This window comes from Epinephelus lanceolatus, chromosome 6 (assembly GCF_041903045.1).
Source record: "Epinephelus lanceolatus isolate andai-2023 chromosome 6, ASM4190304v1, whole genome shotgun sequence".
Taxonomy (NCBI): domain Eukaryota; kingdom Metazoa; phylum Chordata; class Actinopteri; order Perciformes; family Serranidae; genus Epinephelus; species Epinephelus lanceolatus.
The window spans coordinates 7306607-7333624 of record NC_135739.1 but is presented as its reverse complement, the minus strand read 5'-3'; the positions used below and the strand labels follow the sequence as shown (position 1 = coordinate 7333624).

Sequence of the window (27018 nt, the reverse complement as noted above, 5' to 3'; positions counted from 1 at the left end):
AGTGCGTTGGAGCAGAGGCCGTTTATTTTCAGGATAACGGGCTGTCGCACAAACAGCCTTTCTGTCCACCAGCTCTATTAAAAGCTATTGTTGGTGGTGTTGTGGTGACAGAGGTGTGGGTGGTGTTGGCCGAGGATTCTGGAGTGGTGAGGCTGCGATGTGGAGGGTTTCACTGAGGAACAGCTCCTCTATAATATTAGGATGTGCAGGGCTACATTCCATTATCTCTGCGGGTGCCTCACAACAACAGTCACAGCATGAAGGTAGGACCACATATGAAAGTGGCCGAGGTCTTATTGGGAAAAAAAATGGACATCTGTGTCCACACCCTGAAAAATTAGATCTGCGTTCCATGAGAGAAAAAAATGGGATTTGGGAAACAGTTGCTTGTAATGTGAACGTAGCCAGACTCACGGACATAGGTTTCATGTTATGTGTTTCAGCATTGTCACAGGTGTTTCCACACGTCCACTATCATCAAACAAGTCAGTATTATGAGTGCAGCTAGACTACATGGATATGTGCATGTTTGGTTGGATTCCTGCTGATAACAAAAGAATACTGCGCACATTTATTTCATAGGAGGTGCAAAAGAGAGGGACGAGCAGGACACAACTTGCAGACAAACTCCCACAAACAGGCCAACAGTTTGCTTGATGAAGGTGTTACCGAAACGTTGCAATAATGTATTATTTTTCCAGGTAAGATAGTGTGCAGGAGTTTGTCTACAAGATGTGGCCTGGATTCTTGCTAATGAAAGTGCATGCTGTTAATATCGTGGTGATGACACAAGTATAAACTGTTTCTATCTGTGATTAAGGGTCCTTTTCAGCCCTCTAAACCGACTCAGAGCAGTGACTCAGCATTTTTTGTGCATATGTAAACACTCCAAGAGAACTAAAACCCAAGTCCGCGGTGCTGTTCACTTAACCTGTGCCTTATGAACACAAAGTGCTCCAGGTTCGCTTTGCTCTTTGCCGTTGTCTTCAGCCTTCTAGATCACGTTATTGCACTGTGACGCCTGAAAAAACAGATGAATCCACGTCCGCCTTTCGCGCTTGCAAAGACACAGGACGAGGAGTAGTTTGGTCCAGAGCTCTGTATGACTCTTTGTAAACTTGAGAGGGCAAAGACTGTTCATAGATTAATCTTTGTCGAAGTACTGTTACTTGTTAAGCCAATCGTGTTGTTGTTAGAGACACAGTTGTCACATAACGGTGAACTGTGACCTCTTAACAACTACTGCCTTGTTGTTACTCGCCTATTGAGTTTCACCCATCATAATTTAACCCTAAAGTTTATTGCCAGGAGGCTCTGTAGGGGAGAGCTGCCATTTTTGTTACCATCTTTTCCTCCTGTTTTTCATGTTTGGTTGGGGAGTTAGCTACAGGATTATACTTCCTTTTTTGGGGTTGTGTTTGTATTTAGGACTATTTTGTTTGTTATTTTGGCCTGGGCTCTCCCTGATGTTTTTGTATGCTACCATAAGGGTTAAACCACACTACCTGACTCCTCATTTCCCCATCTAACCTTATGTTGCTTCCCTCACCCCTGGACCACCATGGGCGATGAAACACACCCTCAAATACATTTCAGTGGTAAATGACAAATCCCCATCATACACACACACTATATTTCCTGGTTCCAGTGGATAACAGTCACAAACTTTTGGCTGACTTTTCTTTCATTTCTCATAAATCATAGTTACATCCACATATTTCATAATCACTCTCATAAAATGACTCATTTGTATCTGACAAACTGAACTATTTCTGTTTCATCAGAATTGCTGTCTTCAACATAAAATTGCAGAAGTGGAAGTGTTTCACAGTGAAAGCAGTGAGTTCAGAGTGTGATTCTCACCCCCTGAAGGACCTGGAAGCTGTCTCCGCAGGGCTGCTGGTCTTGATCTGGGTCCACACCAACCCTGGAGGACAAGAAGAAAAGCAGAAAGCGTGTGAAAATGCAATTTATCTTTTAATCACTTCACTGTTTCAACTGTGGCTCTTATTTGGTAGATGTTTGTCAGCAGTAGTTTTCGGCCCCTTATACTACATGTTGGTAATTCCCCTACATGTGACCTCTGCTCTTCTTCCTCATCTGACACGATTTTGTGGACACGTTCACACAGAAATGATCTTGTATCTGTTTGTGTCCACTGCACCTGCAGAGTACAGGTTTGTTTGTTCTTTTTGTGGCTCTGATTCATGTCAGCAGCCGATTCTTTGAAAGCCCACACATCAAAGTGCTGATTGTTCAACCTTTTAGTGGTTGGAAAATGCTGCAAATGATCATTTTACAGAATGCACATAAAAACAGTGCAAAGCTAAAAAGATATTACACAGTATGTTAAATTCAGTGTGAGGCAGATGAGGGAGAGATGTGGGACAGATAATAACTCTTGTCTTGTGATCCAAAACACAAAACCACAACCTAAGAAACAAGCTAGATATTCACCGATAAGGGAAATCACCATCAAGACACCTCTGACCCAGAGAGACATCTCAGCATGCAAGAGCTCAAACAACGATCATGTGATTTAAAAAGTTACGTGTGACGAGACTTAACATAAAAACATGATGCTTTTTCATATTTCTCTCTTAAACTAGAACAGATTTAACCAATAAACTACATAACATAACTCAAAATGAACCCTTTTTGCCTCAATATAGCATTGACACATAGGCTGTTTTAACCCAGTGTTATTTTTGTAATTACTGTACTGACAAGCTGTTGTCTTGGGTTTGATTGTTGCTTGGTAACGGAACACGAACACATCTGAGCAAGGGCGAGTCATCAGTTCAAGGCACACAGAGGGTGTGGGGAGCATATGCATTGAAACAGACATATATTACTGATGTATGAATACTGAGAAACACCCCACACTGCCACATCCTCATGCGTGGTAAACACACACATACTGACATACACACGCTCACCATAACCCCTCTGATCCCACATTAAAGTTCACACTCATGAGGCCGAGTACATTTACTCATAAACATACAGATGAAACGACAGCGAACAACAAACATCCAGTCTATAATAAAAACACATCCTGCCACGAGTCTAATGTCATATTTATTATTTTCTCAAGTCAGCGCTCAGGAGATACAGATCTTCTACACACACAGACAGGCGGCATGTGCAGAGCCGTGCACGCACCCACACACTTGAGACTCAGTAAAATAAAGGGAGTCAGTGGGTGACAGTGATCAATATGGTTTGGCTTGTTTATGAGTTTTTTTGAAAAAAAAAAAAAAACACAGATGTGAAACAGGCTTTTACGCCCTAAAAATATTATATCAGACTCCAAAAGTTACCCAGGCCACAGGCCCCTACCGTCCCTCTGCACTTCTGCAGCCTGTGGTAATATCAACTAAGTATACGACAGCATCTGTGCTATATTAACTGTGTACCACATCTATACTAATTAAGGTAATAGTTTGTCATTTTGTGTCTTGCCGAGAGGTAAATGAAAAGATGGATCCCACTCTCATGTCTCTAAATATGAAGCTACTACTCTTATAATGTGACACAACCAAATTCTCACGAAACAGGGAGGTAGACCGAGGCAATACAATGAAGAGGATCGGCAGGAGGCAGTACGTCTAGTACAACCTACACTTGCAACATACTTGCGGAAATGCAACATAAAATATTACATAGGCTCCACATAGCTCCTGTTACCCACCACAGCATATCTCGAACTCTCTCTCCCATTTGCCGTAAGTGTAAAACAAACCTGGGGGCTGTTTTACACTACTTTTGGGAGTGCAATCTGATTGCTAGATACTGGGGTCACATAGCTCATGAGTTATGTGGGATCTTTAGGACCACAATAACAAAAGATCCAGGGATATTCCTACTGGGTCTGCCCTCAAAAGAAGAAGTAGCACTCTCCCATAATCATTACAGATTGCTGGATAATGCTGAAATGGATTTACCCCACCCACAGTGACGGTCTGGTGGGGAGATTTATAGTGTCTTACCTCATGAGAGAATAAGTGCTGTCCTCAGGGCTGATGAGAACTCATTTCTTAAGATGTGAAGCCCTTTCCTAAATTATTTACCAGCTACACATAAACAAACTTTGTAAAAAGGTCCAGACCCTTCTGAGAGGAAGCAAACTACGCCTACTGCCAAGTGAGATTTCCTAAATGCTGATTTTGTGATACTTTTGGGATCATCTTTTGTCATATGCTGTTACTAAGAGTCACAGAACAATGTACTTCATCTTCCGGGAGGATATAGGAGTTATTTGCCGTCCTGTTTCTTGGCCAGGTCCAGTCACTTCCTAGCTATTTCACTTCATTTCCATTCTTTGTGACAGTAGCGTCATTAGTTCCTTTAACATTACTGCAGCACACATATTCAGTCCTAATAGCTGGAAATAATCCCCCCCCGGTGTCTCTTACCAACAGAGAGGGATTAAACTCAACACAAGCAGATTTTAAAGGGGCACTTTTAATTCATATAAGCTGTGGAGCAGTTGAGTCTAATCCTGGTGGACAGAGGCCAAGGCAGAGATGTGTAGCCTTTCATGGTTATTTCTAAAACTACGCTGTACAGTAGGAGGTGTAACTCGTGTGCAGTGGTTATCTTTAGACTTTTCCATGACAGCCAAACAGAGGAAATATCCCCTCAGAGGGAACGAAGGGCAGCATTTTGGCTTGAGAAGGAGCAGGCCACAGGTATCACACTGCCTTTTAGGACGTTCTCCTCCCAAAACTACACACAAACACAGAGGATCGTCCGTGGGTGGAAGTTGCACGGAAGTCAAAGAACCTGCAAAACAAAGAGGTGCGAAGCCTGCCGGTGCTGCGTCAGGAAGTATGTGTGAGGAGTGGATCTCAGATTAAGACACGACTGCCGGGGGCCCCGACAAAGAGAAGCACGACCTTGCACACGTTTCCTCTGATAAGAAACAAGTAGAGCCGTCATACGTTTCACACATGCATACTTACGTAAGAGGGTTCCACTGACTTCAGCTCACCCACTAACCTTTAATCCTAATCCTGAAAATATTCCCTCCTCTCCTTAAACCCATCAAATATTCCTCATAAGCAACTTCATTTAGAGGGTTTCTGTCCTTTAGGGAAGACATGCAATCATAAACAGTCAAAATGGAGGAAGCATCGCCACACAGCTCTCGGTTTCTGTCTTATCTTCCTCTTTTGCATATACACTTTTCACATCAGTTCACACAGGTCTGTCATGCTGCTTCAGGGGAACGCAGCATGTGATTTGTTCTTTGCACCGCTGTGTGAAAAAGCTGGTGGACAGTATGCACAGATGCAACAAAGAGACAGACTCAGGTTTTCACATCTCCCAGAGAGAGCACTGAATAATCATCACGCCTCAGTAACTCCTCAAGCAGCAGCACCCTGCCAGAGCTGGGCTGCTGTGTGACGCAGTAACACCTCTGCTTTCCTAAAATATTGCCTCTTAAGAATCCAATCTATTTTATTTATTCTGACACTAACCATCCAATTCAAGTCTGTGGAAAACATGTCATGTTTTTAAGAGTCAACTTTTCCCATGTCCCTTTATACCCCCTCCAACTCATCAGAAAAACAGAAGTAACCAGTGAAAAAAAAAGATTCCCATCCCAAACAACCACACCATGTCCCAACACCAGTTACCGCCCCGGAGTTTGCACACATTCACATACAGCACCTGAGGTACTCCAATTTTCCAAACTTGCGTCGTTCTTCCTGCAATGCATTGCTTTTCCCAGCGCTGTCACATGATAAACACATACACTTAGTATCAAGCATGTTAGATTTAAAAGCAACCTTGGACTCTATTTTCCGAGTTATGGAAACAACAAGTTTGAAACTGCTCCTGTTTTGAGTGAGAGTGCTGCAGCTGGGAGCCATGAAACAGGCTGCGATATAACTACTCAGAGCATATGTGCGCAGTCAATTTACATCACCTGAAAGTCCTTCTTTTTGCCACTGACTGGCTCAGATTATTATTTTAAGTGTTTGACGACATTATCAAAAGGATCCCTACAGAGATAGACCTTTGTGTTTAAGATTAAGTTAAGCATATTTGTTTAACCAATTACAGCCCTGAAATCGCTATCGCAAAACTCTCCAGACTCCATTTAAATACACACTAATTTTATCATCATAAAACTCACTCCATTAAAAGGTTTGTCTTTCCACTTTTCTGATAATCACCAACTTTGGTTTGGTTGAAATAAACCCTTAATTCACCAAGTTAGATGTGAAAATATGCTGCCTCTATACACACTTAAATTACAGTTTATTTCAATGGCGTCTGGTGAATTTAACAATAGCAATTTCGAAAAAGGACCTTACTCTTCAACAAAAAGGTTTATCTCTGTTGGGTCCCTTCCAGAATGTTGTCAAACACAACATTGAACAATCCGAGCCTGTCAGTGGCAAAAATAAGAACTTTTAGTGGGCGTAAACTGACGGAGCTGGATTGGTTTCATTGCAGCCTGTTTTGTGGCTGCAGGCTCTGGCTCCATACTGGACCAGTTTCAAAAACGGTTGTCTTCATTAATCACTCAGACACAAAAACCATGGGAGAAATACAGAAGTTACCCTTTAAAGTATTATGTGATATATTAAGCTATTCTTTTTTAGTGGGATTTGGCCTGTGTGTAAAAAAAATAGCCATCTAATGTATTAGATACTCATAAGAGGAACTGGAACAGTCACAATGCAAATCTCTGTCCTCTCACATTTGATCCTGACATTCGATACAGATAAGGATTATGTGGTATTTCTCGGAATCAAAGTTCCTCTTATGCGTGGAAATTTCAAACAATTTCACACATTAATTAAAAGCATTTCATTCAAATTGTTTGGAGGATCAAAAGCTACGCTGCCGTCAGTGTTAGTTTAATGATGAACCAGACATAAATGAGAGTGTAAGCAGATAACAGTGACCACTCAGTGTTTTCAAAACAGTAATTGGCAACAGTCTCTGCCAAATATGATGCTCTGTTCTGGGGACGTGCACTAATCCCCGGACTTGGCACAGAGGCTCAGCAGATGTTCAAATATAAAAAAAGAAAAACACTGGATGAAATAACTAGAACTCCTTAAATGACGATACAACTGCTTTCAGCACTTAAATGTTAATAATAGATCCAAAGCTTTCAGCTCTTATTGTCTATAAGACTTCATCTGCTATCACTGATAACACTTTAGTACTATCAGCTCAATTTATTACACTTTAACTCAGTTCCTTTCAGCATGTTTAATCACTTCACCTTCATTCAGTGCTTACACATAAATTAAAACTTCAACTTCCTACAGCACTTTCATTTAACTACCATTCCAACTTTTCACTGAAAGTATTTTGTGAGCCGCTTCAGCTTCTTTCAACATATTTCAGCACTTCTGTTTTATCTGCCATTCCAGCTTCTTTCAGTTTTTTGACTGCCGCTTCATTTTCATTCCGTATTTCAACTTTTTTTAAATACTTCCATTGTAGCTCTCACTCCTGTTTCTTTCACTGATTTCATTTTGTGAGCCACTTGAACCTGTGTAAGTATTGAAACAATTTTAGCACTTTTGTTTTATCTGCCATTCCAACGTCTTTCAGTCTTTTGACTGCCACTTCATTTTCTTTCCTTATTCCAACTTTTGGAGCACTTCCATTCCAACATCTTTCACTAAATGAATTTTAGGAGCCACTTCAGCTTCTTTCAGTATAAAATGTGTTTTAGTACTTTTGTTTTATCAGATATTCCAACTTCTTTCAGTCTTTTGATTGCCACTTAAGCTTTCACCTTCTTTTATCACTTCCGCTTTAATTCTCATACCAGTTTCTTCTTATAAACATATTTTGTAAGCCACTTCAGTTTCTTTTAGTATTTTTGCTTCTTTGAGCACTTATATTTTAACTGCCATGTGCCACTTCAGCTTCTTTCAGCATATTAAGCACTTCTGTTTTATCTAACATTCCAACTTCTTTCAGTCTCTCCACCACCATTTCAGCTTCTTTTAGTATTTCAACTTCTTTTAGCACTTCCATTTTAACTCTCACTCCAATTGTTTTTCACTGGTTGTATTTTGTGAGCTTCTTCAGTTTCTTTAAGCGTTTCAACTTCTTTGAGCACTTTCATTTTAACTGCCGAGAGCCACTTCAGCTTCTTTCAACATATTTCAGCACTTTCGTTTTATCTGTTATTTCAGTTTCTTTTAGTGTTTTGACCGCCACTTCATTTCCTTTCTGTATCTCAACTTTTTAGCACTTCCATTTAAAGTTCCACTCAGACTTCTTTCACTAAATGTATGTTGTAAACCACTTCAACTTCTTTCAGTAGTTAACACAATTCAGTTCTTCTGTTTTATCTAACATTCCAACTTCTTTCAGTCTTTCAACTGCCACTTCAGCTTCTTTCAGTAATATCAACTTCTTTTAGCACTTCCATTTTAACTCTCACTCCAGTTTTTTCACCAGTTGCCACTTCAGTTTCTTTCAGTATTTGAACTTTTAGCATTTTCATTTTGACTGCCATGAGCTACTTCAACTTCTTCTTTCTTTAGATATATTATAGCACTTTTGCTTATCTGCCATTTCAGCATCTTTCAGTCTTTTGACTGCCACTTCATTCACTCCTAAATGTATTTTTTTCAAGCCACTTCAGTCTATTTTAGTATTTAGCGCATTTCAGCACCTCTGTTTTATCTGATATCCCAAATTCTTTCAGTCTTTCGACTGCCACTTCAGCTTCTTTCAGTATTTCAACAACGTCAGGACTCACAATTTAACTCCCACTCTAATTTCTTTTACCAACTGCATTTTGTGAGCCACAGCTGTTTCAAATGTTTCAAATAATTTTCAGCTCCATGCACACTTCCATTTCCTTCATTTAAATTAGACCTTCTCTAGTTTATACAGTAAAGTTCGACCACAACCAAACCAGGCCAAGTTTTCCTCCAAATGTCTGTTAAAAAATTTAAATAAACTCAGCACTCATTACTATAGATACTACAAATGCACATAAAACTTTCCGCATTAGAGTTGACAGATTTACTCTTAGCTCTTCCCTGACTCAGCATGAGCTCACTGGGATCTCTTCCTCTCTTGATAGCTGTACTCCCGGGACTCGGTGATAAGCTGCACGCCTGCCCATTCATAAACCATCCATCAAAACTCAATAACAGAAACCAGCAGCATCTTCTCTCACACCAGATGTTTGCTATCCCTGCACCTCCATCACATCCTGCTCCTCAGCCTCACACCTCATCAGACTGCTTCTGTCTGACTCATCAGCCAGATGATTGTGTCATAAAAACAATAACTGACACCTAACATATTTAATTTTCAGTGTTAGATACAGGGGGAAAACTACTACAACCTTTTTTTAACGGCCTGTGTAATGTGATGTCCTGCTTCTCCTCGGGGCTTTAAAGTGTCCCCCTTAAGGAGCAAAAATGTGTAAACGTCTGCACATATACAAAGGATGATACCAAGATATCCGCCTGCCATGCACTACATGTCCCAGTTACCATGGAGATGAGTTCATGGGGGAGATTTTGGCAGCGCTCTAAACCTCCACCTAACACAATAGTTCCTGCTCGCTACAAGGAGGCATTACTCATATTAAACAGAGCCTGTTCACTCAGGCCGCCTCTGCTGCTGTCACACACATCACCAGCCCATAATCCGCTTTATCATGACAAATGGAAGCTCCCAGTCCCAGTGCATCATGGTCAGACAAAAATAAGCGAGGCTGGGCTCAAAACAGACTGATAACCACGCAGTCCTACCGCTGATAACATCTCAAGCAGTTAGTGCTGTTGGCAGTCTGGTGATTAACGGCTATTTCAACTGTAGATTCAGCATCACCTCTGGCTCAGGAGCAGGGCTGCCACCTTAAATGGGAAAAGTAATGGAAACCTTGCCAGTGGCCCCGTGCCTGGGGAACACAAATCAAGCAGGGGTCCAGGGGCCTCACCCTATGAGATTAAATGTGTCGGACAATTCATTTCCTGCATTCTGTTGTTTTAAGCACCAATTTCAAAGTCGTCTGCTGCTCTCAACATGAATGTAAGGGAAACAAAGTGCCATAAGACTAAAGCACAGCTGCATCAATTATATTAAAGACTAAACTATTTTCGTATATTTAAAAGAAGCAAGAACCGATAAATAAACTCAAATAGCACTGTAAAATAAATCTAATTTTAACCTTCAGTCCAACACCTTTCAAGTAGGATGGGGCAGCCTACGCTTCGCACGTTTAATTTCCACCATGTGGGTTATTGGTTATTTATTTTTGACATTCCAAGCATGTGAAAAACTGAGATTAAGCATTAAAAAACGGAACAAATCATGTCCCTTACTGATTTAGTAAGGGTCAGTGCGTTTTATTTTCAAAACGCGACAATCACGTACTATACAGGACAGGTGGCAGCCCTGCTCAGGAATGATCTTAATTTTCAAAGTTGGTGTTGAATCTAAGGGTGAAGATCCTATTGTACGTGCTTGAGTAGAAAATGCAGATATGTCTTTAAAGATGCAACAAAAGCCCCCGTGACTTAAGCGCTCTGAGTGGAAGAACATAGGAGATTAAAAGTCAGCAGCAGTGGAGAACTCTGGCCCCATCTCCTGGACGATAACACCAGGCAGCACAAGATCAAATTTAATGAAGAGAAAATAATAATACGAGCACAGAGCAAACACACAGCTGCCATACAAAGACAGAGAGCAGTAACAAAACAGTTTTCAGGGTGGCCTGCAAACTCAATGGAGCGGAAGTGTAACTCAAGTAAATTACAAATACCTCACAACTGTACTTGTGAATGTACTTTCTACCACTGGGTAGCAACTTCTAGTTACTGCTCCAGAGTAAGTGCAGTTTTTAGCTCTGTTTTGAATGTATGCTGTTTCCAATTTTTCCCTCTACTTTCTATCCAGTCTTCATTTCAGTCTTTGTTAAACTTTTGGGGAAAATACGGAGGCATGGCTTTAACACAATCCATTTTATAAAAGCCAAGAAGGAACAGTTAGACAAAGGCAGCTCCTGAAAAACTACGCATGCTTTCAGTAAATCCATCAAGGTTAGATTTTAGTCAGTGTCTGTACTTTTTAAAACACTATGCCCTAATCTTTTTTTAGATAATGCAATGCCATTTTTTAAATATCTTTTTAAATCTTAAAAATCTCTCTCTTAAAATCTTTAAATCTTTTTAAAAACTAACTTTTAATTCGAAGTCAGGTTACAGCATTCGTTTTATGTCTGTTCTAATCCCTGGCATTCATTTTATTTTATTGACTTTTATTTAGTGATTTTTACCTTTTTTTGTTTGATTGTTTTATTGTTGTAGTTTTTAGTCTTTCAACATTTATTTAATAGTTGTTTTTTTTGCTACGTGAAGCACTTGGGGCTGCATGTTTGTATGACAGGTGATATTGAAGTTTATGTGAATATAAAATATATAAATTAAAAGTGTTCTTTGTTATCTTGGAAGGAAAACACATCTCCAATATCTAGGTTAGTCCTTGATCAATTACCATATTTATGTCACCATCTAAGAGGAAAAACAGTGGGTATATTTTTTAAAATTTGTTGGTCATTTTTATAAATGGAATTTTTTTAATAGTGGGGACTTGTATGTATATCCAAATGCAGAGGAGATGCAGATTTTCTTCTATGGCACAAAACAGTTACATTACCTGATGTGTAGCCAGGACAGCATGGGCGTCGTCCCACCGCCAAACACCCAGACAGTGAAGAAGACAATGAGCAGCGTGGTGGTGAACATCATCTGGCGGGCGTAGGTGGCCGTGTCCCGGATGGCCAAGGCGAACGCCATCGCCCCGCGCAGACCTGAAGCGGGTCACACCCAAAAATCATCCAGTCACATTAGAGCTGCAAAGATTGGTCAGTTATTGAGGGAATGACACGATGAGGGGAAAGACAATCTCCGTACCTGCAAACATCATCATGTGCTGGAAGTTTCCCTTGATCTTGTGTCTTCTGCCGAGGTTGAGAAGGAAGGACAGCGGGTAAATGTTGAAAGCTCTTCCGATGAATATGGCAATCTGACAGGCAGGTTAAGACTGAACAGTTAAATGCTGGAGAGATTCATGGAGCAGAATGTACATGTAAGTGAACTTCATAGTGAAGCAGGAAAATCTTTCTTAAAAATGATCTGATTATCTTTTTGTCCATGAATAGCACAAAACTCTGGTGTGTCTTCAGGGACATCACAGCAGTCTCCAAATCCTCAACTATGACCTGATTCTGCAGGTGTGGAAATATTTTTATTCTACAAGAGGGGTAATCCCAAATGGAAACAGACAAACACAAGCTTGTTGTTCCCCAAAAGGATACAAAAGCACCAATGATGAAAATGGGGCTGAAAATGTGATTCTGGAATGTGAACAGAGCCAAACCCATGTAGGAGAAGATGAAGTTCTCAGCCAGGAAGTGAAGGACCTCAAAAAGCTGCAAGGAAAATATTATATTCATGATGAATTCAGTTTCAAAACACGTAGATACACTGCAAGATTAAAACTAAATATCCACAGAAAAAGCCTTAAAACTGGGGGTAAGGGGTATTTCACAGAAGTTTTCTCGCACTGCAGTGCTTATAAAAACTTCTCTGGCTGGTTCCCTGAGCTAAGCACTGCATCTATTCCCTCAGAATCCAGAAAAGCTTTGGGAGTTGTTTTTCTTTCCTCTCCCAGGCTGACAGAGCGGCAGGCTGCCATGATTTCAGCACTGACTGCATTTATGTTGCTCTGAGCAGGAGGCACAGGATGAGGGAAATGCAAGAAGAGGAACTATCACCATTGTTGTTATCTAAGTGAAGCACTCTGACCCTCCCATTGTAATGTGCATGTGTAGCTTTCTTTGAATCGGCGTAACCTGCTAGCATACTTGGAACACTTATCCCAAAATGTTGTCTACGTGCTAATCTGCACCCTGTCCTTAAGACTGACCCCCCTCTGGGAAACTAAACAGTCGTGTCAGGAGGGATGTCCTCAGACAACCCCGATTAAGGTCACAGCAGGCTGATCGTGGAGCCATCTGGCACCGGGGCCCAGCACCCTGTTCGTGCTGTCACGGGGTTCAGAACAGTCCAAAATAAAATGGGGCTGTGTGTGCAGGAAGTGGTCAGATGCTACCTGCTTTGTGCGTTTTGTGGACTCCGCAGAGAGGTTGTTGTAGGTGTAGTGAGCCTGTGTGATGCCACAGAACAGCACGGACACAACGCCTGTGGGACAACAGACACAAACACACATTTAGGAGCCTTAATGCAAACTCAGAGTGCACTTTTCAGGGTGGGCTGTATAATGTGGATATGTAATCAACCCTGCACCCATTAAGAGACATCAGACGCAGAGATTAGCTTTTTCAGTCCTCTCGTTGCGTTGCTACTGTGCGTTATACTATCTGTTAATTTCATCTGCTGCACATCTGCTGCATAATCTGTATTTAAGTCCCTGTCACATTTCATTTGCATAACAGACAGATTGAGTTCTCTGAGGATGGTTTACCAGCACTTAGTTTAAACTGCTCATAATTACATTATTCAGCATCATCGACAGCGTGGAATTTAACAACTCTGTCGAGATCTAATGTGCGTGTGAATGATCGTCATGAACTCGAAAAGGTTGAAAAATATGTAATGGCTAAAGACTGTTTTGAAAGACCATGCTCTCTTGTAAAGGGGAACTCATAAAGTTGATAAAAAAAAAAGTGAAGATATGTTGGCCTCTGCTGCTTTAACTTGGACCACTCTTTCCTTACTCTATTTTAAGTCAACCAACTTTACATAAGGCAACACTAAATCACTGAGGTACCTCTTTAAATTTCTGTCACAGAGAAGTAAAATTACAAATCCAAAAGATGACAACATGTGAAAAAAATGATGGAATAGCTGAATTAAAGTAGTGCTGTTTGGTGTTTTTTTTAATTATCTTTTTTGGATGCTTGCATCTAAATACTAATAATAATAATATAATAATATCTATCACAAAGTGTTTTCCAAGGTGAAGAAAATACAAAAGTGATACTAATAAAACATAAGCATATACACTCAAACACATATGTACCTGTAAGCATAAACTCCAATACACACAATAAGTCTGTCAACTATGAACAGAGTCAGCTGATCTGATGTTCAGTGGGAGGCTGTTCCAAAGCCGAGGAGCAAGAACTGAAAAGGCTCAATCACCTTTTGTATTTAACCTGTACTCTGGAAGAGTTAGAAGACCCAGACTAGCAGACCTGAGGGGCCTGTTTGGACAGTACGGCCTGAGAAGCTCAGTTATGTACTCCGGTGCCAGATCGCTGAAAGCCTTGTATGTAATTAAAAGAAATTTAAAATGTATTCTAAAAGAGAGAAGGGAGGGAAGCCAAAATAGGTGTGATCTATGAGGATTGTTTTGTCTTGGTCAAAAGTCCAGCTGCTGAATTTTGAACAATTTAGAGCTTGATTGTTCAGGCAGGGGAACAAGGCATTACAGTAATCAAGGTGGGAGGACATAAGAGCAGTGACCTACATTTGGAGATATTTCTCAGCTGGCAAAAACAAGACTGGACTAAATTCTTCACCTGCTGCTTCAGGGTCAAATTACTGTCCAGAATAACACCCAGGTTTTTTTACACCTGATTTCATGTTCGCCTCTTCGAGGTCTTTAATCATTATCTAGAAGTGCTACATAAGTCAAACGCAACCAGACTTGCTTTAAACTGTAGAATTAAGAATCTAAAGCCAGTAGAGTTGTTTCTGACTTAGCATTTTTGGATATACCATGACGTGGACGACACAATCAACTGAACAGCCTCCATTTTCTAGTGTGTAGGAGAACCTAAGGTGGCCTTCAGGTTTTGTGGCACCAAATTCAAGCTGCCACTCCAGTGTCAAAATACAAAAGGCCCTCTCTGGAGACACTATTTACTTTGTCTGTCCTGGGCTACTGTAGAAACATGGCTGTGAAACATGTCATGCTCCGTGGAGAAATGGAGGGCCAATTTAGGCTGCTGAAAAAACAATTCTTAGTTTCAAGTGACTACACACTGATGGACACATAGTTATGAATATTACATTCCATTCAATAGATCCTTCTAAATCCCACACTGGTATTTATGTCAGATAGACGTCAGATAGAAGTCTGATACATGCAGACTTCCTCTAGCCTCCTGACCACAGTAGTCTAGTGCCTGCTTCCCACACTGAAACCACTTCCTTCGCAGCAGTGCCCGACACAGCTCACCTGTGAACCCGCAGGCTTCAGCCAGCAGGAAGGTGCTCCAGGACATGAGGAAGAAGAGGGCCGTCTCCAGCAGCGGGAAACAGTGCAGTTTAGTGAACTTGGTGACGTGGGGGTCGAGTTAAAGACACAACACTGTTTTGGATATTTACTAACCACAACAACTACACACCAACTGTTCCTACTGTTCATAAAAACTCAAATCAATCTGGACATTAGGGTTCCTGTTTCTAAGTTCACTTTAAAGTAGGTATCAGAGAAGGATATGAGAGCGGTGACGACTCCTGTGGCTGCACCCATCACAAAGGAGCCGCTGAAAATACCCAGGAAAACCCCCACGGACTTGAAAAAGGCTGAGGCGTCAAACATGTGTGTGTTTGCTCCAGTGGGCTGGTAAGCCACAATAGACCTGAAACACAAAAATAAATGAATAAATAAATAGGAAAATAATTACCCTGCCTATTATTTGTTTATTTATTTGCATTTTACAAAATGGACTAAAATAAGTGCTGATAAAAAATCTCTAGCAGCAGCTGATTTATAATTCTCCAGTAGAGGGAGGCATAGTGTCATCTGTCTGTGGAGAGGAGCAGTGATGCAAGGCGGCTCTGCTCTGTCTCACACTTCAGTGTTGAATTTCAACATCAGGAGGGAAAAGCAGCTCAAACCACACACACAGGGGGAAACATTTATCTGGTGGAGAAGGAAGGAAAGTGTCGAGTTTTGCAGACGCTGGTTCGATAAGGCAGAAATTCAACTTACGAGGAGAGCACAATGGCCACTGCGTCATTCATTACGCTTTCCCCAAACAGCAGAGCGTACAGATCCCCATCGGCATGGAGCTCATTAAAGATGGCCAACACTGTCACTACACACAGAGATGAAAGACAGAAAAGCATTCAGACATCATCTACTTTTACACATACAGCCATAAACTGCAACACATAACGCTGGCTGACTCTCAGCATGTGTCGTACCTGGGTCTGTGGCAGAGATTATTGCACCAAAAAAAAGGCAGTCGGTATAGTAGAACTTGTCAGTCAGCTGTCCAACCACTTGCATCAGTTTGACCACACCGTACATTAGATTCCTGAGGACGGATGTCCAGGAGAGAGGAAACAAAAAGGTACATTATGTCTGATCATTAAAGGGACAGTTCACCCCAAAGTCAAAAAATACCTATTTTTCCTCTAACCTGCAGTGCTATTAATCAGTCTAGACTGTTTTGGTGTGACTTGCTGAGTGTTGGAGATATAGGCTGGAGATGATGTAGGCACTGACGCTTCCATCTCTCTGTCAACTCTGCTAAATTTATGCTCTTGTTTGCGGTGCTTCTTCTGGTTGGCTTTGAGTCACGATCGGGATGAGGAAATTAACTCGTCAGTCTATAAACTCTCCTCCTGCTCCTTCTGCTAGCGAGCCAGGTTGAGGTTTTCAAATGTGAACATCAGTAAACATTGAGGAAAAGATGGAGAAGATGAAAGAAAACCCGGTTAGAAAACCCGGTCTTGCTGGATCACTGCTATAAACGGTGCAAAGTGGAGTTGCCTGTGTTGAGGAGTAGCGCCCATATGTTAAGATGTGTGGACAGTTAAATCATTCCACAACCAGAGACCATAGATTACCAGGACCATCCCGAAACACGGACAGTTATAAAGCAGCAGCCAATAATGTAAGATGCAAAAAGGACTAAATGACACATGTACATGTTAAAGGAGCTGATGGGATCATATTTTACTAGAGTTGTACCCTGTATGATGCCAAAAGGAAGGAAGGAGGCGTACATCTACTGCTAGCTCACCTAGCACTGCTGAGCTAGCTAAAGCCTCGTTTCCACCAAGCAGTCCAGTTCAGTTCAGTTCAGTTTGTCTCACATAAGTTATTTTAGCGTTTCCATTGTTAAAAGTGGTGGATAGGGGCGTCAGTAGCGTAGTGGATAGTGCCGGCACCCCATATGCAGAGGTGATGCCTCCAGCTCACAACCATTTGCTGCATGTCATCCCCCCACTCTCTCTCACTGCCCCATTTCACTCTCTCCTGTCAATTAAAAACGGCCTGAAAAAATAATCTTTGAAAAGTGGTGGATGGTACCGTTAGAACTGACCCGTTCTGTTTTTTCGTCATCCCTTGATTGAGGTACTTGGCACACCTGAGCTGATACAAAAAGGTGGAGCTGGAAACACTGCAGTCCTTTGATTGGTCTAGAGAAAATTGCCGCTCTTGTACAAACCCACTATTTTTAAATATCCTATCGACTGCAACAGAGACTGTAATTCTCTTCTCTAATTATTTCAGTGCGCTACCCCGTAGTACTGACGATCAGCAAGGCGCGGACGTTCCAACGTCTCCCTGTAAAGAGGACATACAGCCAGAGCTGGATGAATCTGGTAACAACTCTGCCTGCATTTAAGACTACAGTCTGTGGTGGAAACATTAAACAGATCAAGGGTTTAGGTACATATCCGTACAGGTTATGTACCAGTTCTAAGGGTGCTATACCAAAAGTGTTTGGTGGTTATGCAGTGAGATGTGACAGCTCAGCCAAGGAGGACGCCATTTATGTTTACATCTCGCGCTGTCACGAGCATGAGCCTCTTGTCCATGAGTTGATGCACGCTTCCTTCTGTGCGGTGATACGGTTGGCTGGCGTAGTTTAATACTTCCTATATGAAACTGCTCACAACAAGGTCTGTGGATTATCTTGAGTAACTGAATCATGACTTCTGGAAAGAGACTGCTGTCGAGTTTTTCAAATTCTTTTTTTGCTTTGAGCACCACAAGCCAAGTGCCATCTGGCTCCATTATATTGGAGAGAAGGCAGACATCTCTAAAGCCGATATCTCCAACACTCAGCAACTCACACCAAAACAAGTTATACTGACATATAGCTCTACAGGTGAGAGGGAAATTATGTATTTTTCATTTGGGGGTGAACTGTCCCTTTGAGTTCCTGATTCTAAACTGACATCTTATAAACAGAAGTTGGACACTGACCCAATGACAAAACATGAGATGGCAGTGCCAAGAAATGCGTAGGTTATAATGGAGCCCAGATTCCTGAAGAAGTGTCTCTGGAAAAGGAAAAAGGAGAAACAGATGAGGAGGTTAAAGAGGAAAAGGACATTTTATGTTCACGTTTTTAAAAAAATTAGCATTGCACAAGTGTTAAACACTTAACTTATTTAACTTTGCTTTCACTAAACAAATGCCTTTTAACACAAAAAAATCAACAAAGGCTCCGGGTCAGTAACGGCTATGGGTGGGCGAGTGACTCCCTGTCAAACAAGACTAGAAACACAAACACAAATTCAGCTGTTTGACTGGTTATAAAACAAACAAGCAGCGCAACATAAACACATCTCCAGATCACTTCCATAGCCGAGTAGAAGTATCTAAGAAACAAAAATGCTGGTCCAGAATTCTCAAGGAAATGTGCCTTTTTTTCTCAGCGACTGTCAGGAATGATTTATGTAAAATAAAACACAAAAGAATCAAACAGAAAGGACGAAAGAATACTGTGCAGATTATGTTCAGGACGTACATGACAGCTCCTCTGTGGCAGCACAGTCGGACGGCACACAGATAATTATGCCAAAATTTGCACATCAGTTACAATACAGTTTGGCGGCAGTGATCTAAAGCAGACGATTAACTGAGGTGACAAGTTAACGACCAAAGAGGCACACAAACATTAGAGCCTCTGTCTGTCTCGTTGAGGTGAAAGCTGTTAACATTGTGTTTAAAATGAACTCCCACTGCAGCAGATGATTTAAGAAAACAGCCTTTTACGACCTGCTCCTTCCTGTTTCCTGAGGGACGGTTGTTTGACTCAGCAAATTCCATCTCAAATTACAATTTGACTAGGAAAACAAAAACAAGACGTTCAATACAGACTTGTGTAGGAGCTATAAACTGAGATACATTTTTAACAACCAGCTTGAGGCTTGTGCTCTAAGAAATTGAGATCTAACAGCTGGCACAGATTTAACAACGACATGCAGTTTATTTATGCTGAAACAATACATGGAGAGGTTGAGTATTTTAATTTTAACCTACAATTTTCGTGATTGATTAATCGTATATCAAGCAAAAATGTGATTGAAAATCTTTGGGTTTGGGAGTCTTGGTGGTCAAAACAAGCAATGTGACGTCACCTTGGGCACTGAGAATTTGTGATGGGCTTTTTTTTTAATTTATCGACTAATTGATTAATCTATAATGACACTAATAATTAGCTGCAGCCCTACAGTCAGCTACATACATATTGACAGGACTAAAGCTTGTCAAAAATCCATAATCACACTGGAAAAGCGACGAAACTACAAGCATAATCCAACCACTCAGTATGCAGACTAATTAAGCTCCATTTTTGGGTGTGCTGGTGGTGGACACAATTAACCCAGAATGAAATGCACACAGAAAATGGAGGAGCTGCTCAAAGCTGGGAAAAAGTGGGTCGTGATGAACCAGCTGGAAAGAGCTTGGAAAACAGAAAGTATTAAACATAAAGACAGAGAATAGGCTCATGCGAGATGAACTGCACCTCGGCGATAAAGTGGACAAGCTCAGGTGGCAGCAGCAGGTGGCGATGACAAAAAACTGCAGTCAAGTCGCACAGTTTCCAGCAGCCTGTTTAATACTTCTGTAGTTAAAACCTTTATTACTAGGCTATTATTATCAACCACTCCAGATGTGTTTGTTAAAAGTTAAATTTTCATTGCAAAAAAGCAAAACGTGGTGCAAAATGTGGTGTTTGCTGTCAAAGCCAGGCGTCTCCCATCATACCCTGGGTCTTGCAGCTGGCTCTAAAAACTGCCTCCACCTCGACCTCATGAGGTCATCATTGCCCACAGTTGTGTAACGTCAAAGTAGGTCAGGATCAAATCGGACACAAATCTTACCTGCAAGCTTTGTGTACCAATTGCCGGTGACTGACCTTCACATACACTGTATAAAATCAGTATGTCGTATAAACTGTAAAAAATATCTATGTATTGTGGATCTGGGACACAGACAAGAGTCTACAGTCCGGCATTGGCTCTGTGAGACTTTATATCTTTGAGCTAAATGCCTACTTTACCATGCTAACAAGCTAACAATGACAATGCTAACATGCTGAAGTTTTGCAGGTTTACCATGTTAGCTTCACATTTTCTAATTATCACTAAACACAAAGTACAGTTGAAGCTGATGGAAATGTAAGTTTTGTAGGTATTAAGTCATAAACAGGAATAAACAAGCCTGAATTTGCAATAGCTGCGACCGCGTATGTCCATGTATTTCGTTTTTTTGGACTGACCGACCAACCAACCGACAGAGCGAGCTAGCTTGTCGCGGCTAAAGATATGAGCAGATGGTGGCGCTAGATGAAAGGTCAGGAGATCCCCAAAGTGAATAGGATACATCCTCTGGGCACGATGAATGTCAGTAGACAGTCTCGTGACAATTCATTCAATAATTGCTGGGAAATTTGACACATAGCATAAGCAACACTGCAATCCCCAGGCCATGCCACTGGTTAGCATGGCTAAAAAAAACGTAATTAAAACTCAACCTCTTCACTGTAACCCAAGCTCAGATCCTTATAAGATGCTCTTCACTGTAGCAAAGCACAAGGGCACTCTCCTTAATCATCTGACCTCCTTGATATCATCCATCACTGTCTAATTGGATAAAGCTGAGGTTCGCCCTCACAATGAGAACATAGATCAGATGTCACCAGCTGTTTAAACACATTTCATTCTCCGTTATTTCATGATCGGGGCACTAAAGCACCTGTGCTGGGAATCTACAACACATAATTCATACATAGAAAGCACCACCTGCTGTAGTCGAATCCACATACTGTAAATATGTTGATGGATTAACAATGACAAGCACAGAGCCACCCTGAATACAACAAATCTGTTGCGCTACAACAATTGAAAGCAGAACCTGCTCATATTGTCAGTGTCAGCCGTTTTTATTTGTCGGTGCAATGCCAGAGAGGAAACGAAAGACATCTGCTCTGGACTTCCCCTCAAAAGGGCCACTTATGTTCAGTAAACACTGAGCGCTCTCAGTATGGCTAATGAAGGTTTTTCTTAGCTAACCGTCAGCCCAATGAGACAGCAGTTTGTGGCAGCAGATATGTCCACCTGGACCACACGACAATATCATCTCACGTTACTATTAATCATACAAATCCTGAGTTGTACATGGCACGCCTCACCTTCTTCAGACTGTACCCAGCATGGAAGATGATTGGAGGCAGCAATATGTTGAAGAATACTTCAGGGTCAAACGTCACCTGGAAAAGATGAGAAATTAAAAGAATTCATTAACAGTTCACTAAATCTGAAATGAGGATTTGATGCATCGTCCTGATCATTACCTTGCGCAGCATATCATTCTGCTCCACATTGTTAATCTCCCTGGAGTTGATCTCCCCTTTGAGGGTGTACTCAAAGAACTTGCCGCTGACATTAAGCAGCAGGGTGCTGACAGGTCCTTCCTTCAGCGAGCAGCTCGGGGGTGTCTTGTTGTGGTAGCTGGTGGCAGGGATGCCGTACCGCAGAATCACACCTACCAGCAAACCTGCAGAAATCAGTGGAGAAAACAATGACTGTGAGAAAATGTACTGCTTTAGACGTGTTTTCACAGGTGTAGCCTCGGCTGATAAAATGTGGAGCAAACAACCTGAAATAAATGCCACCAAAATCAATCTCATGTAGTCAGTTGCTCAGCACTGGATAATTCTGCAGGTGCTTCTGCTTTACAAGCCCCCAGGATCAGGCAGTGACATGCAGAGAGCAGCAGAGCAAAGGAAGAAAAATGGGGAGACGGTGAGCAGAAGCTTGTGGGGAGAGCTAAAGCCAGGAAGAAAGGAATGAGGCAGGCAGTTAGAGAACATAAATCCTCTGATCAGACAGCAGTTATCTGCAGGAGGCATGGCAAAGCAAAGCTGCCAGCACTGTGCTCACTCTTTCTACCAGAGAGGGTTAACCTCGAACATCACACTCTGGCTTTGGCCTGACCACACACACACGTACAGACATACACACACACACGTATAGACATACACACACACACAGTGATAGTTCTGCAACAGAAATAGGGGGGACTTTCACTAATTGTTGAGACTCAAACCACCTGGTGTCTCAATTTCTTGCAAAACAGTTCACAAACTTTAGGTTCTTTCCAGCTCGTGGGAAGTTTCATGTTTTTGAAATAGGGAGTACTATAACAGGAAATTGAGCAGCACTTTTAAGTGACACCACAAACTCATATTAACGTGAATCATTGCTTTGATTGACACGATAACCAAAGTGAATGGAAACAGAATTTTCTGTGGAGTCTGCTCTTTACACAGCAAATCAATACTGGGACAAGGTTTCCACTTGGCAGCACTTTTATACTGGTTATAGTCCAAAATATAAAAAAAACAGTGTTGTCTGACACAATATGGTTTAAACTTTTTCATATCACACTGTATCCAACATAATAATATTTATCAAAGCATGGAGTTCAAGGTTTTCATTTTAAATGTTAAAGGAACAGTGTATAAGATTTGGTGGCATCGATTGGTGAGGATTGCAGATGCAATCAGCTCAAACTTCTACCAGTTAGGATTTCCTTTAGTGTTTTCTGTCCAGGAGGGTTTTACTGGGAGGTCTCTACCTCTCCAAAACAAACGGATCAGGTGATTTTTACCGGTAACAATATCGGACAAAGCAGTTTGACGTTACAAATCAGTGTTTCTCCGACACTGTTCGACTCGTTACAGACGCTCACCTGTTTTCTCTGATAACCTAAGATCCAAACGTTCAGGAGGTTTTTACGGGGAGCCGAATTATCCACAGAGGCCTCTTCCTCTCCAGAACAAATGGACCAGGTGATTTAAACTAGTAAAAACACTGAATAAGGCGGTTTCACGTTTAAAAAATCTGTGTTTTTCTGACACCACTCATCATGGAGGGCCTGCTAACTACGGTGGCCAGATACATGGCATCGTAGATACATGGCAATGCAACATAATCATCTGCGTAGACGAGGACCCTCTCCCTACGTAGATATAAGCAGCTCATTCTAAGGCAGGGGTAGCCAACCTGGCAATGTGGCTCTTTAGCCATTCTTCAATGGCTCCCTGTGGCTTTAACAGAAAAAAAAATCATATGGGAATGAATAATAGATTTTTTTTTAGCGTTTTAATTTTCATTTAACATTGTTGTACGCCTAAATAAATCACGCATCTGTGCACCAAATAAAAAAAAAAAAGTTTAAACATTTCGTCGACTAAAATATGCTTCAAACGTCTATGGCCTGATGTCTTTTCCTCCTAATTTTGGCAAACCTCAAGAGTAGTGGCTCTCTAGCTAGGCTAGCTATCCAGAAAAGTAAAGTTTCAGAGGAGAACAGAGAATTTGATAGTGTGTAGACCGCTTCATTTGCTTTTACCGCCAGCTCTGCAAAGTTAAAGACCCATATAATCATAAATCTAGTTTAATCATAAACTAGTAATGTTCATTGGCTAATTTAGACGTAATAGTCTGTTTCAAAATATGTTTTATGGCTACAGACAGATTTTGTTTTCATTATTTTTGGCTCTTTTGATAGTAAAGGTTGCCGACCCCTGGTCTAAGGTAACGAAAACACAATGGTTCTTATTTTCAAGTGACTATAATGTAAAGAAAACATACTTATTATATTATATTCTGACACACTGGGCCTTTAGTTAATGTTTATAACACATACTGCATTGTGCACATAAGCCAAATGATGAGTCAAATGATGGAAACAGTAAAGCTCTGCTGTAACATTACTGTGAGTTTTTGCTCATGACCTACTGTCAGGACATGGCCCTCATGCGTGAAGCTGGAAAAACCACCAAAGAGAGTTTTATTTTAGGCGTCAAAAAAACAAATCAAAGTCTGTCTTCTTCATGCGACATCTCTGGTTAATAAGTGACATTTGTAGCAATGACTGACCAGAAACATTCTGATAAGACATGTGGAAAACAAAAATACAGACACGATTTTGAGACATTACACTGCACACATTGTGGCAGTGGTGACCAACTCTGGTCATGTTATCTGATCACGTAGTCAGATGATAAAAAACAGACTTTGTTTTTGTTCTACCCGCCACCCTCCTGCTGCCAGAAAATTTAGTTAATTGATCTCTGCTAAGGCTGTGAAGCATTTTAGTCTATTCGGTGAATACTCAGTGAACATGTTGATGTCCCTGTAGGAATAAACATAAACTCACTGGCACAGATACACGTGCAGAACCCAGCTGATGACAGGTTTACAACTGTGATGAACTGGTTACCTTTATGTATCTGATACTGTAGGCTTTATCAGCCTTTTCAAAGATGCATTATGATGTTGGTTAGATATGGGACAGTAGTCTTGTAATAAATGCACTTTGAACAGCCAGATAAATGTGTATTTCATAGGGGGGGACAAACACAATACAGCATACATGGGCGGACCAAGAGACAAAAGGCCCCTGGGCACAGATATGCAAAAGGCCCCACCACCACAACTAGGGGCCGTACACATGCCGTGTTTTTGGCGCCCTCAAATTCATAGTTTTCAGTGTAGACCAGAGCCAGAGCAAAGCCAGAGCAAAGCCAGTGCAACGCCAGAGCGGCTCGCACGCATTCCAGAGCACCTATTTTTCAGGGCGTGACGGCTGCGTCCTGACATAAACCATGACATTCAACATTTGGAATGCAGCAGCACGCACTGCATATCATGTGACGAGGACCAACCAATCACAGCCAACAGATATTTTTCCCTTCTTCCCTAAATATCAGTTTGTGATAAATATGGAGGAGAAGTTGATCATGTTAGTGCAGGGCTACCCAGAGATTTACATCTGTCCCACGGACGATAGGCCCAAACACTTCTAAACAGCGCTGCACTCAAGATTTCAGGTGAATAGGCTATGATATGGTGCTTATTAAGGTTGCTTAGTGACCTAAGACGCAACCTGCTACCACGCTCTTGAGAGCTGGCACAAAAAATAGGCGCAAGAGTAGCTCCCAGCGTCTGACCTCATGATTTGCAGGCGGTTAAAGACGCGGCATGTGTATGGCCGCCTACATTTGCATCTCCTTGCAGTCATTAAACATCTTTTTGTGATCTTGTGTCTCTTCGTAGTTCCTTTGCAAATCTTTATTGTCATTTTGAGCCTTTTCCTGGTCGGTATGTTACAGTAATTTGAGTGATATTTTGATATGAATGCCAGTGGAGGCCCTGACACTCTGGGCCCCTGGGCTTCAGTAATCCATCCATGACAGCATATTATCACTATATTTAGCGTGGCAATATTGTATCGATACACAGATGCCAAGTATCACATTATTTATTACATAAATTATTAACATTACAAGTTAAACTTTTGGTAGCCTAATAAACCCAATTGCTTTTGTCAGTCCACAAGAAACGTTTTGCTGTTATAAAGATGATTGATGGGAGATGAACAGGCTGAAAACTGTATTATCATGGTAGATAAAACAGATGTTGACAAAGTTCTCCTTTGGGGTCATAATATGCAGCTGAAAAAAGGTAATAAATGTTATGGCAATACGTTTAAAATCACAATAATATTGTATCACGGGGCTCCTGTATTTAATATCTTTTTGTCATGTATGCCCTCTTTTCCTCATTGCCTCGCTGAGTACTTTGAAAGCTTAAAAGATGCTGTAACAAATATTTAAACATAACATTTTATAAGCCACTTCATGAGCAACAACTGTATAAGATGTCATTTTATATCCTAATGGTATCATGAGATAAAACAATATGCATTAGGGTCGCTATAATCTAGTTTCTCACACCACAGACAGAGAGTATAAGTGCCCTCAGATATGTCAGGATACTGATTCCCAGTCAGTCAGGGATAAAGCTGCACATGCAGCAGCCTGGTGGAGAGTAGACGAGGCTGAGCAACCGACAGCACCTTCTAGAAATTAGCACTGGCCCAGCCAATTAGGAGCAATGTGAGCTGGTGGAAATGCGGAGGCGCGTCGGTGCATCTGTTCAGACTTAAATCATGTGTGTGTATCTCCAGCTTTATCTCCTGATCGCCTCAGTGCAGCCGCTGTTACAACCACCAGGGAGACTGAATCATGCAAAGCCTGCGGGAAGGTGGTTTTAGTGGTGGTGTTAGTGGTGGTGGTGAAGGAGAGAGTGTACGTGTTTGTGTATATAACCTCTAATCCTCACCGTAAATCATTGCCAGTCCGGTTTCGTGGAGGAAACGGACCCGTCTGTGCTTGAAGAGCCATATGGTGAGAATCGTTAAGGTCAGCAGTAAAATGAATGTCAGCAAATTAACGCTGTCCTGTCGGTGACTTTCCTCAGCCTCCTTCTCGGTGGCAAGTTCTTCCATTCCGCCGTCCTCCGCCTTCAGTCCTGACACCGCGCTCAGTAATATCCAAACGGGCAACATGGTGTCCAGCGCGGCGAAGGCTCCGCTCCGCTTCGGCTGTCGGAGAGCGTCCATGGTGCAGGATGCTGCTGCTGCTGCTGCTGCTGCTGACAGCACAGCGTCTCTATGCCATGTCACTGCTGGAAGGTACACACAGCTGAGCCGAGTGGGGAAACAATCCAGTGCTCGCAGATCGTACACTGGCGAGTTCAACCTTTTAAAGGTACACTGCGCGGTGGAAAAAAGGCGAGGAAGGCGCTCCGGAGTGAGACTGCGCTGCCCTTGTGGAAGAGACCAGATCACACTGAGGCTCAGCCTGGCCCCCAAGTCGGCTCCGAGTCAGCCTACTGAGTCATTGTCCTGATATTTTGATGAATGTGCAGT

The 27018-nt window shown here is 41.7% G+C and overlaps 1 protein-coding gene across 1 annotated transcript in view; it reads right to left on the bottom strand.

Moving 5' to 3' along the window:
* Nucleotides 1-26956, bottom strand: part of slc9a7 (solute carrier family 9 member 7) — a 35765-nt gene extending 8809 nt beyond the window's left edge. Inside the window, exons 1-13 of the mRNA XM_033621051.2 lie at nucleotides 26430-26956; nucleotides 21590-21792; nucleotides 21428-21505; nucleotides 18211-18287; nucleotides 16194-16306; nucleotides 15979-16084; nucleotides 15484-15625; nucleotides 15220-15325; nucleotides 13126-13214; nucleotides 12329-12442; nucleotides 11925-12036; nucleotides 11668-11821; nucleotides 1864-1927 (exon numbers count right to left, since the gene is read on the bottom strand). Coding sequence (XP_033476942.2) covers nucleotides 1864-1927; nucleotides 11668-11821; nucleotides 11925-12036; nucleotides 12329-12442; nucleotides 13126-13214; nucleotides 15220-15325; nucleotides 15484-15625; nucleotides 15979-16084; nucleotides 16194-16306; nucleotides 18211-18287; nucleotides 21428-21505; nucleotides 21590-21792; nucleotides 26430-26709 — 1638 coding nt within the window. The 5' untranslated portion in view covers nucleotides 26710-26956. The remainder of the gene's footprint in view (nucleotides 1-1863; nucleotides 1928-11667; nucleotides 11822-11924; nucleotides 12037-12328; nucleotides 12443-13125; nucleotides 13215-15219; nucleotides 15326-15483; nucleotides 15626-15978; nucleotides 16085-16193; nucleotides 16307-18210; nucleotides 18288-21427; nucleotides 21506-21589; nucleotides 21793-26429) is intronic.
* Between the last annotated feature and the right edge of the window lie 62 nt (nucleotides 26957-27018).